Here is a 13,456-nt window from a genome sequence, read left to right on the forward strand (position 1 = left end):
TTGCCTAGGGAGGAGGATGTACCGGTCTTTTTTTCTGTACAGGATGGATGGCAGCTGGAGATATGTGACGTGCAGGACCTTATTGAGGTCCCCGAGATTCGTCTAGTTAGAGTTGTTGGCAGGTTAGGGACCTTTGATCCAGTTTTGGGAAAACCCCATGTGTGCCATAGTGCCCTCCAAAAAATCCCAATCCACTCTGTCATAAGCTTCTTCAAAATCAAGCAAAAGAATGGCAAGAGGCTGCTGACTAGACTTTGTCCACTTGACAGCTTCCCAGAAAGAAAGATGTTATCAAATATACTCCTTCCTTGGAGGAACCCATTCTGGGTATCATGGATAGTCCTTTGGAGAATCGGCTGCAACCTTATGCTCAAGGCTTTAGCTGAGATGTTATATGGAGATCCAAGGAGGGTGATGGGCCTCCATTGCTTGATGTCAGTCTTGTCCCCACTCTTGGGGATAAGGTGAATCAGCCCCTCCGTGAGGTATGGAGGCAACATACCCGACAACCACATTTCCTGAAGGGCAACAGTGATAGCATCTCCAATATGATCCCAAAAAAGAATAAAGAAGGTGGGAGAAAGACCATCATCCCCTGGGCATGAACCACTGGAAAGAGCATGTAGTGCGTGAAGCAACTCATCCTTCGAGAAAGGGGCATCCAAGGAAGAACACAGCATCTGTAATGAGCATGGGCATGCACTCCCAAACTTTCTGCCGTGCCACATCTCTCGGAGGAGAGGGCACCTCTGCAATCAACAAAGACCGATAAAAATCTGAAGCAATACCCCTTACCTTATCAGGCTCAATCTGAACCTCACCCTGTGAATCCTGCAAGTACCTCACAAAATCCCTGCTATGGGAAGGCCTGTGTGCTGAAAAAAACTCTTTGTTGCATCTGCCACCCATCTGAGTCCAAAAAGCCTCATTCGCATGAAAGGCAAACTCAGCCCTCCTGTCCATGGCCAACTGCAGCTCTGCTCTAACTGTGGTCAAGAGGTCTGTAATCCAAGACGCATGTGGATGCTTTTAATATTCCCTCTGAAGAGCAGCAATCCTACGCCTAATAGCTCTCTCGTTGTCCAGAGCCTCCTTCTTCTTGGACACATATCTCTCTGATCTCAAGGGAGATGTCAGCATCTAGATAAAGAGAGTCAGGGATACGGACACGGGGAGAGGCCGAGCGAGCCCCAGGCTCCCTGAGACACAAAATGACGGGGCAATGATCGGATTTGGTGGTGCCAGGCATAATAGCAATGGTGCCTCCTCTGTCCAAGGACCAATCATCCACATAAAACCTGTCCAGATGTGCAAAGATGCTCTCATCTGTGCTCTTGCGGTTATCCCAAGAGAAAGATAAGGAATTTGGCCTTCTCTCGAAGTTATCCTAAGTCCAGCAATCCCTGCCAAAAAAGGAAAGCGTGAACCTCTCCCATGAGGTTTGCTCCAAAGGGTGTAAACCCCCTTCACGTCCACCCTTCTTGTCAGAAGGTTGCTCAACCATATTAAAATCTCCTCCCACTATCCAATGATCAACCTGGGGAATGACATTTGTAATGGTGTCCCAAAAGGTCACCCTTTCACCTCTCACGTTAGGTGCATAGATATTCAAGATTCCCAATTTCTCACCCTCATGCATGATCAAGATCCACTGCGCTCTAGCAAGGATGATAACACCGTGCCCAATAACATGAGGCATAACAGATGCTGCCACTGAAATGCAAACACCCCCTCTAGTCCCAACTACCGAGGACCAGAAGGTGTGGCCAGAAAGCATCTTACCAGTTTTGCCACACTGAGATCTATCCAATTTGTGTTCCTGAAACAAAAGTACATCCGTAGACCCTCCTGTAATAGCAGGGTGAAGCTGGTCCTTCAAAAGGCGCTTCGTACCACGGGTGGGAAGCCCTCCAAGGCCCTGAACATTCCATGAGACGATTCTCATGGAAGAGAAGAGGGTTTGATCCCCGATCTAAGAAGACGATGGGCAGGGACGCCTCTCATAATGCTGGAGGACGGGAAAATCCACGGGGCAAAGTTCACTGACATGCCCTTGTCCGAGGCCCTGCATAGTACCTGCATATGTACGAGAAACCTGTTCGCCCTGTGGGGCATCAAGGGCAATGGCATCATGCTGAAAATCCTGCAACACATGATCCCTACTGCACTGAACATCCTGCATATCGCCCCCTACAAGTAGAGAGGACTAAACAAAATCATCCTGATCTGAGATATCATCTCTCTGCAGCAAAGCTGAATCAGTTGACACATCCCTCTGACCAGAAACATCATCTATCTGTACATGATCCGAGGAATCGCACTTGGGGGCGGGCGTGAAAGACAGCTCGCCACACCTAGCGGACTGAAGGACGGAAAGGAACCAAGGGAGGTGGCGCCTGAGAAGCACGCTTACGAGGCCTCCTGCGACCTCGAGCCCAAGGGCAATCTCGAGCAAAGTGACCCTGTTGGTGACAAACCTGGCAGTGATCGGGTTTACCTGCAATCTCCATACGTTGCTTCAAAGGGCCACAAGGGCCCGGAAGCAAAACATAGTCCTCAAAGAGCTCAATGTCACGGGCAAGAACCATGACCCTGGGGACAGCATCCGCCAAGGCAATGACCACCTGGGCAGAAGATGTCGGCAAGGCATGGAGGGAGGGGCGCTTGAAGAACCAACCCAAAGGCAGACCCGATGGCCTCTAACATAGGCCAATATGCGCGAGGAAGACCTGGGAATCTGAGAGTAATCGGGAAACCGTTCCGGTCTTCCTCAAGAGGGTCAAAATAGCTAGAGTAGGGAAGAAAGAATATCTTCCTCGGGCCCAATAGCAAAGGGCTGCCCTTCAAAACCTCTGAGGTTACGTCCTCAGAATCAAAATCCACTTGGAAGAAACCTCTTCCAAGCAACCTTACATCTCGAAAGTGTGGAGCGAGGTCGGAGGGCAGAGCCGCCAGGACCCAATCCCGAGCCTATAGACGGGACGGGTGAGATCCAAAGATTCTGGCAATGAGGGTTGTTTTGGAGTCTTTCTCTATTTCGGCGTAGAGGACCACGAGGTCGGCTTCGGAAAAAACAATGGTTCGGCCGGCCGAGGGAGAATGATTAGCCATGATGCTAATCGAAGAAAAAGGCCGACTTAAACCCGGATGAGGAGCAATCCGAACCAAGGGGAAGAGACACGCAAGGAAGCGGAGGAAAGAAAGAGAGGGTGGAAAAAGGCAAAAAAGAGAAAACAAAATAAAATAAAATAAAAAGAAGAAAAAGAAAAGAGAGAGAGAGAGAGAAAGAAGAAAGAAGAAAGAAAGTTGTATTTATGTCTACTAGAGGCCGAACTCGACCTATGAGACAAATGAATGTACAACTGTCAATGTCTTCTGGATGTCCAGAAAAAAAAAGGACAAAATGAACATGAAATAAACTATGAAAGTATTGAGCTAGTGGGGGGGTGTGATGGATGGAGCACTACTGCTAGAGGCTCAGTATGCAACCTATATGCGCAGGGTAAACGAGAGAGAGAGAGAGAGAGAGAGAGAGAGAGAGAGAGAGAGAGAGAAGAAAAGAAGGAAAAAAAAAAGAAAAGAAAAAGAAAAGAAAAGAAAAGAAAAGAAAAAAGAAGAAAAGAAGAAAGAAAAAGAAAAGAAAAAACAAGAAAAAAGAAGAAAAAGAAGAAGAAAAGAAAAGAAAAAAGAAGAAAAGAAGAAAGAAAAAGAAGAAAATAGAAAAAAGAAAAAACCAGGCGAAGAAGGGCAGGGGAAGGGCAGCGCAGCGAAAGCTGTGCAGAATGGAGGAGGCGGACGAAGGAGGGGAGGCGGCAGGTGAGAAAGGGCTAGGGAAGGGCAGCGCCGCAAGTCTGCGCAGAAAGGAGGAGGCGGAGGAAGGAGGGGAGGCGGAGAGAGGAGGGGAGGCGAACAAGGAGAGCAAGAGGGGATGGGGCGCAAACAGGAGACAGCAGGAAGAGGGGCAGGCAGAAGAAGCAGGGGCGAACAACGAGAGAGGAAGGAGGGGGGGCGACACAAACGATAGAGGCGGGGGTTCGGGGAGCTTGCAAGTCTTTAGCACGCCGTTCAATTTTCAGATATCTTTTTGTCCTTCATCCTAGATTCAACCTCATGCTGATGCTTTATGGGGTTTGCACAAGACTACTAGATGGTGGAAACAAAGACTTCGAACGATTTGGGGTTGTAAGCTGCCTCTTAAACGTTGTCTGTTCTTATGGAGATGCCTTGTGGGAATACTTCCAGTTTCTACTTTTCTGGCAAAACGACGTATCTCCACTGATAGATGTTGTAGATGTGGACGACATGTAGAGTCTGTTCCTCATCTTCTTTGGCATTGCACGGAGTCCATAAGTTTTTTGCAAGCACACACTAACAACCTCTGAGGACGTTTTCCATCATTCAAAAGGAGGAAAACCCTTCTGGATTTTTGGTGTTTTGTCATCTTGTATGGCTGGATTTGACACTTTCATCATGTGGATGAGATATTGGGCACTCTGGACTATTTGGAAGGCTTGGAATCATGCTATGTTTTGACAGCCTTCTCTGGATTCTTATGCTTTCTTTCGTGCCAATCTTCAGCAGTCCTTACATGACTCTCGACAGCTGGAGGCTATCGACATCCTACAGTTTAAAGTCTTCTCCTACTGTTTTTAGCTTTCTTCCTTGGATGACTTCTCTCTGAAGTACATCCTCCCCATATGTATTGTTTTTTGGTAATAGAAGACTGGGTTTTTACAAAAAAGTGTGTGAACATGCGCGCATGCACGTATATATCTGCAAACCAAAGATTTTCAAGTATCGAATTTGTGCAAAACATAAAAGGTAACAGCATTAATTATCACAACAAGCAACATTCAGGTTGATATTGCAGTGCACTAGACAAGTCTTCCAAGCATAGTAGCAACGGAACGGGAACGGCAACGGAACGAAAGCACCACCAGGGGAACGGGAACGAGAAAAAGGGGGAACGGGAACGAGGGGGAACGGAAACAGGGAACGACCTAGATAATTCCTAGAAATGACGATAAATCTTAACATACAATGCTCATTTATATAACCAAATCAGAGACACACTAAAGTCTAGTGCACCATAATTTGCATGGCTAGATACTAACACTGAACAGATCTCACAAGTCAAAATAAATTAGCCCACATCATACATGACATAAGTGACAAAAAGCACAAAATGTGGCCCACATGGCACAGCCTAGATAAAAGAAACAATCCAAGTCCAAAGTCCAAGCCTCAAGGTGACATGCACATTGCAAATAGTAAGGAGATATCATGCATGGCTACTGCCAGTGATGCCATCAAGGAGACTATCATCTATGTCATCCAAGAAAGCCATATCATCAAGACCAACATCTGCAGCATCCAAATCTTCAATCCCATCCTGACCAGGATCTGCAAGTCCATGTGTCTCCTCATCATCCGAGGACTCCTCATCAAGCAATATAAACTTCTCTGGTTTGGGAGATGCCATATCACCAAGCAAGCGCAAATTAGCACTTACAAAAATCAAGTCATTGACTTGTTTTGTCCCAAATTTGTTCCTCTTCTTGGATGCAACATGGCCGAACACACTCCATAGCTGCTCAATCGGAGAGGAGCTTGCACCTTGAGACAAGATCCTTACTGCCAATGATTGAAGCTGTGGTGTACGAGCCCCATAATCCTCCCACCATAAAGCAGCCCCTATCTTAAACCTATCTCTCTGTGCATCAGCCGATCCAAACCTTCCCAACTTGCTACGATAAAATCCAAGTTGGTCTTTCACCAACCTTCGTTTATCTGCATCACGAACCTGCCTAGAAAGCACTGTCTCCCAACCATCCATCACCTCATCATCGGCCTCTTGTCCACATCCTTGGAACTCGGGATCCAAGACATACGCTGCAGCATGCATAGGAGAATGATAACCATTCCATCGTGCTTCACATAATTCTCGAACCTCTGCATATTTCTCATCAGACAAGCCCATTTCCCCTATTTTCTCGATCATTCGGTCAGCCCCCTCATAAACCTTGCCAATGCATGGCTCCCGTCCATCTGCAATCCGCATCAAGCGCATGATCGGCTTCATCATAGCATTGATAGTATTGACTTCATCCCAAAATGTGAAGTCTTGTATGGTTCTTGCAACCTCTATGCCGGCTCTTGAGCGAGAAAGTGCCCATCCCATCCACTCATTGCATACAACCAACTACTTCAAAGGCAATTGCACTTTGGATAACCTCTTCATCATGAGAAAGTTATAACCAAAGCGTGTCTCTGAGTACTTCAAGAGATCCTTTTTGGCCGATCTCTTGCGGAATTCATTCAAAATAAACTGATGGTTTTGAATGAAGCTTATTATCTCCTTGCCTTTTTGAATGTGTGGATCAACCCATGGCAAGCTGCCAACATCCTTCAATAAGTTGCTCAAACAATGAGCAAAGCATGGACTGAATGTGATATGCGGATACCTGTCTTCAAGCTTAAGACCAGCTGCTCTATTTGTTGCCTCACCATCAGCTAAGAACTGAATAACATTCTCTGGTCCAACTTTCTCAATACCTTCGGCCCACTCTTCCACAAGCTGATCTGCAGTTTTTCCAGTCCCAGAAGCATCATGTGAGGAAATGAATTACATTCTTCCTCGAGAATAAGCAACCATGCCATGAATGGACCTTTTTCGAGTGTCACTCCAACCATCTGCAATAAGTGACACACCATTCTTTGCCCAACTTTCATGCACAGACTCTAAAGCACATTCAATTGCAGCTTTCTCCTTTTGCAACAAGGTGGTGCGTATGGTCTCATATGAAGGAGGCTTGTATGTTGGGCCATACCGTGCAATCTCCTGGACCATTTCAATGAAATATGGAGACCTGGCAACATTGAATGCTACATGATCATGATAAAAGAACCTTGCAACAGCTGCATCTACCCTCTCTTTCTTGCGGGGATCCCAAGCTGCTCCCAAGGTTTGCTGCTTGCCGGAACTTGCACCCATAGACTGCGAATCTTGGGAAAATGCAAAGCTCCCAAGTCCTCCATACTGTTGTCCATCTCCCAAGTGTACATCTTCCCCTTGTCTACTGAAGTAAGATGCATCAATTGCCGGTTTCTTTCGTGCACATGCTTTCTCCTCTTCACTTGGGTACTTTGCCAAAAGCTCTCTACGCATTTCAGGTGTTGTCCCTGGGCATTTGTTCACTTGTGCTTTTTCATTGTTCACATGGCATAGATGTGCTCTCACACGGTTTGCTCCTCCTGACTTCTCTTTGTTACATTGCTTGCATTTCCATCGTGTTGCACCTCCCTTAGATGAATACCTTTCTAGCCTTTCAACCTCGTCCCACCAAGTAGCATTCGAAGCCGATCGCTTTGAACCCGAGTAAGCCATGATGTCTGCCAATTCGGGCAAAAAGTTGAATACGCTTTCAAAGTTAACCATTTCAGAGAAATGAGTCCTTTTTTTTCTTCTGTTTAATGGGGAGAGACTGTGCACTGTGCAGTGTGCAGTCTAGATTGTGATTCACCATAGGTAATTTTTAAAACACCAAAAAATCAAAGTTCAAACAAAAAAAGAGAGAGAGAAGAAAGAGAAAAGCTTCTTGCTGCCTTGCCTTTTAGATGAATGTAGTCACTGTGTGTACAGTGTACAGTGTACACTGGAAGTCTGCACAGTGCAAGGGCTGGGGGCCTGGCTGCCAGTGGCTGGGGCGACTGTACTATGCAGTACAGAATGTCAGAACAGCTGCTGTACGGGCAGGACAATACGGGCGCTGCTGTACGGGCAGGACAGTACGGGCAGTGGACTCGTGGAGTCGTGGACAGCAACGGCGGGTACAGGCATGAACTCCGAAAAGCGACGGGCGGCGAAAGGCGTACGGGACTGGTGCGAATTTCCGAAAAGCGCCTAGCGCAAGGCTTACGGGCTTCAATTTTTTTTAAAAAAATCCACGTCATCTGCACGTTCCCACGTGGGGGAACGGCAGGCTAGCGTTCCCTCGCCCGTTCCATCTCCCGTTCGACCAACGTTCCCTGCCGTTCCACCTTTTTTCGACCACCTCAACGTTCCACCATCCGTTTCCAGCGTTCCACTGGTCCACGCGATGGGGGAACGCGTTCCACCGTTCCCAATGGGGGGAAACGGGGTTCCCCTGCTACTATGCTTCCAAGTGAGATGCAGCACATGGATGAGCTGTATGTTTCAAAGACCTCTGCCAATTTCCATATTGTGCAATTCGGGTGCTGGCGGGCAGAATTTTCAGGTATGAACACCTTTTTCAGCAAGTCATGAACAGGCCGACAGGGTGAAGACAGGCCAACCTGAACCATACCCCCCCCATAGAAGCATGCATTGGATATTCAGCAAAACAACTCACTTTCCCGAAGCATTCTAGCCAAGGATCGATGATTCCCTAAATGGCTGGACTCTTGAAAACGATATGCATTAGAGTGCTGGGCTGCACGTTGAGGTCTACAGCAGCACAACAGGCTGAGATCTGGGATTTAAATTTTCAGTATCATTTTGTACTTGGGAAACTGTTGTAAACCATTTCTTGTACATCAATGTGCAGTAGGAATAAGGTTACATGTGCTGTGCCTGTGTTTTCTATTCTCTTCTTTGATAGACACTTGCACTGTGGTACAAGTAATATACAACCATCAAAAGCCAATAAAAAGCTAACACAGCACATACACAGTATTTGAAGTCGAGCTGGAGGAAGAAAAGAGCATTGACCTTTCCCTTGCTGCTTCAAGTAGTTGTAATGCAATGTTATAGAATAGACCGAGTGCTAGATGAAAGGATCTGCTGTGGAGGTTGGGTTGAAGTTTGATTGATAGGATGGCTAGCGTTACACGGGCTCCTACAGACAGTTCTGGATGATAACAGGCTGTTGTTTGCATGTCAACATGTCGACGGGGTGTAAAGGCGTTGTCTGCAAGCAGGTGTTGGGTTGCTTCAGGTGGTGTTTACAGGCCTCCTAAGTTCTCTGCACCATGGCCCAAAACATAGATTCCAATCTCAACCCGACATTGCCAGAGGGCTAAAGGCCTCAACCCCCAAACAGTTTCACCATCACCCTAACTGTCACGTGCATTCTCTAAGGAGGATGAATGTGTCATGCTACTAGGGAACTATGAGTGGTTACGTGAATATTGGCACTTGTGATTCCTATTTGATAAAAAGACAAAGGCAGAATGATTGTAAGACTTGGGGATGCACTATGTGGAATTGGTGCACAGCTGTGGCTGTGAGCAACAGGAGCAGTGTATGGCAAGCAGGCATATTGTGGGACTCCAGAATTGGGCAGACTTGAGCATGGAACAGGTCAACAAGGGAGATGTAAAATAAGGGGGAGGGGAGAGAGGACGAGGGAGATGTAGAATGGGGGGGGGGGGGGGGGGGGAATGGGAGAGAAAAGAAAGAAAGAAAGATTTTATTAACGTCTTCTAAAGGCCAAAAAACGGCCTATGAGACAAAACATGTGTACATCATCATCATGTTTCAATGGACATCAAATGGATACAAAAGAAAAAAAAAAGTACAAAGTACTCTATAATGTGGAGATAAATCACATACAGGGCTCTGGTTAACTACTGTGGGGTGGGTCGGAGGGAGGGGGGGTAAACATATCCAATAAAGCATCTAGCTCCAACCGGTGCCAATGACTGGGTAAGAAGAAACACATGGGGGTGTAAAAGATTAGAAGAGAGTATGATTGGAGACTTGGGAGAAAGGAGATCAATGGGGAGAAAGGAAATCAGTGAGGAAAAGAAACAAAAAAGAAGCTAATTTTTAACCTGAAATTAAGAATTGTGCAGGGAATGGCATGTGTTACTAGGGAAACGGCAAGGGGAGACATTACCCGCCATTTTCCCAGCTGGGAAACATTTCCCCAACAAAAACACATTTCGGCCTGCAAGCAAAGGGGAAACACCGTTTCCTATTGTTTGGAGTGCTGTTTCCACTGTTTCCCATAATTATGGGACTCATCTATCATGTGTAAATAAAATTTTACTTGTTTAACTATTATCATTGCTGTTGAAAATTATTCAAATAATCGTTTTTCTATCATGAAGAATCACTTCTGCTAGACTACCTAGCATCGGTGACAGTCAAGCTAAAATTCTCTCTTACATGAAGCAGTATTGGTGCTCTGATAAAGAAGCTTTGGTGTTGTTTGTATGATCATTTTCCACTCGGGACAAAGTACAGGCATGTCCTCCAAAGATCAAAACACTCATACTCCTCACACTGAGGAGGAAAAATTTTGGAATGTTGGCATTGGTGGAGAGACAGCAGATGTCCTCTCAACTGTACCACCAACACCAACTCACTCAGACTCAAACTCCTTCCTTTTCTTCAGAATCTTCGATGAGGCAATAGATGTTTGCTCACAAGATGCAAATGATGTTCTCTCAACTGTACCACCAACACCAACAGCAACTCACACTGAGACTCAAACTCCTTCCTTTGCTCCGGATCCTTCAGTGAGGCAATGGACGTTTGCTCACAAGATGCAAATGATGGGCAAAGGAATGACGAAGACCGACAGGCTCAACCAAGCTGATAAGACACAAAACTGAGGAAATCAAGGAAGAACAAGGTTCCTACCAGCTCCTGTACCTTCTTTGTATACCTTTCCTGTGTTTCATATTCACACAAATATGGTGGTGGTCAATCTGGTGGAGAACTACCAAAAATGATGGATGCCGTGTCTTTCCAGTAGAAATTTCCCTGTAGGGGACTCCACAAAACAGTCCCCATGCTTATTCTAACAGTTTTTCTTTAGAACAATCGTCATGCACCAATGCTTGGTAAGCCCACTACTACTATATTAGAAAAAGTAAGACACACACCAAGTCATAGATCTCTGTAAAAGGAAGCTTTAGAGGGCTGAAGGACCCAGAAAGCAGATTCAATATGCCAATGAAAGACCTGCCCTTTTTCCTGTCAGGAACAAAATCAATCAAAACAGTTCAGAGAAACCATCTAGAGTTTGCAAAGACTTTTAAACCACTTCACTGAAAATAGTTCTACAGGAGAACAAGCATGAAAGAAAAACGATTTGTTGACAATTGCAAGGGTCACATGGGATCTATGAAACCACACACATACTTTCTTTCTTTTTTTGTGAAACCACACACATATACTAGCATGCACACACGCTTCCCCTCCATGATCTGTATCGATCAATCACCAATCAACAGTTTCTATTCCCTCCTTCCAAGAAGCATAGTAGAATAGCCACAAGATTCTTCTACCTCATAGAAGTAGAAGGAATAAAAGAAAGGGAAAAGAAGAGAGATAGAGAAGGGAAAATCCACTCGAGGAGGTCAAACATTATAAGGGCCTTCTCCTCAGTTAAGGTTAGATCTGGTTGGTGCAACCTTTGGTCCAAAGAGAATCATTACCACATGGAGACTTTGGTAAATTTATAACGAAATCCATAGCATGGTCTCCCAAGGCTGGGAAGGAATAGGTAAAAGCTGAAGCAAACCTGGAGCCTTTTGCCTATCAAACTTCACCTTTTGGTGATGCATCCCCTGACAAAAGACTGAATGTCCTTGCACATATGTGGCCAAAAGAATTACTTTCAATAATCTATGCCATGTTGGCATGCTAGATTTGGGGATGTAAACTTTGGCAGCTTTATGCTTTTACACAAGCATAATGTGGTTCAATGTATACCTCACTTGGACACACCAGTTGGACATGTATGTGAGGGATGATGCATTTTGGGCAATATGCATAGAAAACCATTCCCAAGAGATGGTTCAGTAAAGGCTGTACAGCTTATACATGCTGATGTACATGGTCCGACGAGGACACCCTTTCTAGGGGACTGCCTGTATTTTGTCACTTTTCTCATGACTACTCTCGGTTCACTTGGATTTATCCTATGAAGGAGAAATCTGAGGGGTGTATGCATTTTCAACATTGTACAGCTATGCTTGAGAATGAAACAAAGTGCAACGTCGAGCCCCTCCGCACAAGCAGGGGGAGAAAGTACATGTCAAATGATTTCAAGGTTTTCTTGCATAATAAGGGGATTAAGCATCAATTTATTGTACCTTATACACCTCAACAAATGGTGTGGGCGAAAGGAAAAATAGAACCTTGATGGAGACGGCCAGATGCATGATCAAAAGGGTTGCCACACAAATTTTGGGCTGAGGCGGTTATGACTACGGCACATGTAACAACCGAAAAGATGCCCCACAAAAGCTTTGAAGAGCATAACTCCATCCAAAGGTTAATTACATGCGTGTCTTTGGTTGCACAACATTTGAACTTGTGCCTCCAGAGATGAGGACCAAGCTTGATGACAAAGCTGTGAAATGTATCTTTGTGGGATACAGCAGTTACAGGTTGTATAACATGGCTAGTCGGAAAAACTTCACTAGGAGAGGTGTGGTTTTTGTTGAAAGCCCACTTAAAGAGTGATGAAAAAAGAAAGAAAACTTTTAAACTACAAATAAGATTACTTGAAATAAAAGGATTACTTACCGGTATGAGCATATAATGGTATTTTCATCCAAGATTTCATAGGAACTATGACCAAATACCCAAGCTGGCCTTGAAAACTCGGCCTCCATAGGAAAGAGAGACCGACTTATATCGCTTTTTGCATCCTTGAACAGCAAAAAAAAACAAAAACAAAAACAAAGGATGATCGGAAGGCATGAGTATCTAGGGCTTGTTATTAAGAAAATCAGAACATACATTATTTACATGCTCATATATTTAGAGCTATTACACATGTTGTCTAGCCTCTGAACTACAATGCTACTGATTTACCCAATGATAGAGGTTCCAATATCCATTCTGCTTATCTGAGATATAGAAGAGATCACCTGCATAAATGATTAACACGCCTTTACTTTATACATTGTTAAGGCTAAATTAAAGGATAAGCTCAATTTCCGTGGATTGTAGTGGTTAGCATTACAATGTTTGTGTGAGCATGTTAGAAATACGAGACGCACTCAAACCAAAACAAAAAATATATATTTTATGTTTTAAAAAAAATTGCCCTGCTTTCCATGAAAAAATGAAGGAAAAAAAACTGTGCATCATAAACAACTATTGTGTGAACCAATTGTTGCTGCAAGTAGGCTCTATGCCTTTTTTATATTTGATTGTGGATAAAATAGCCTGCACTATGCCCCTAATTCTTATCACTGATGTGCTTGGGTTACTGTCTGGCATGAAAAACCAATTTGTGTTGTGAGCCCTCATTGATTAAGGGGCAAAGAGTGTAAGTGGGAATCGCCTAGTCTAAAATAGAATGCAGTGGCCTATGGTGTGAAGCATAGAGCAGTACCAATGCAAAAGACTGAGACCAACCAAAAACAAGCAACCAAGAAAGATGGCAACCAGTTTCTGCTTGTTTTGGGCAGGCAGAACAGCCCCAAATGTGGCACCTAAAAGCCTTAGGACTGGCTAGATGCACATTGG

At 44.9% G+C, this 13,456-nt stretch overlaps 1 protein-coding gene across 1 annotated transcript in view; it reads right to left on the reverse strand.

Annotated features, from left to right (window-relative positions):
* The window catches only part of LOC147626341 (alpha/beta-Hydrolases superfamily protein), a 91,762-nt gene that overhangs the window by 30,989 nt on the left and 47,317 nt on the right, over window positions 1–13,456 (reverse strand). Inside the window, exons 7-9 of the mRNA XM_086816485.1 lie at window positions 12,797–12,852; window positions 12,506–12,630; window positions 10,855–10,945 (exon numbers count right to left, since the gene is read on the reverse strand). Coding sequence (XP_086672611.1) covers window positions 10,855–10,945; window positions 12,506–12,630; window positions 12,797–12,852 — 272 coding nt within the window. The remainder of the gene's footprint in view (window positions 1–10,854; window positions 10,946–12,505; window positions 12,631–12,796; window positions 12,853–13,456) is intronic.

Source organism: Cibotium barometz, chromosome 22 (genome assembly GCF_041138505.1).
Source record: "Cibotium barometz isolate CiBa-2024 chromosome 22, ASM4113850v1, whole genome shotgun sequence".
NCBI lineage: Eukaryota > Viridiplantae > Streptophyta > Polypodiopsida > Cyatheales > Cibotiaceae > Cibotium > Cibotium barometz.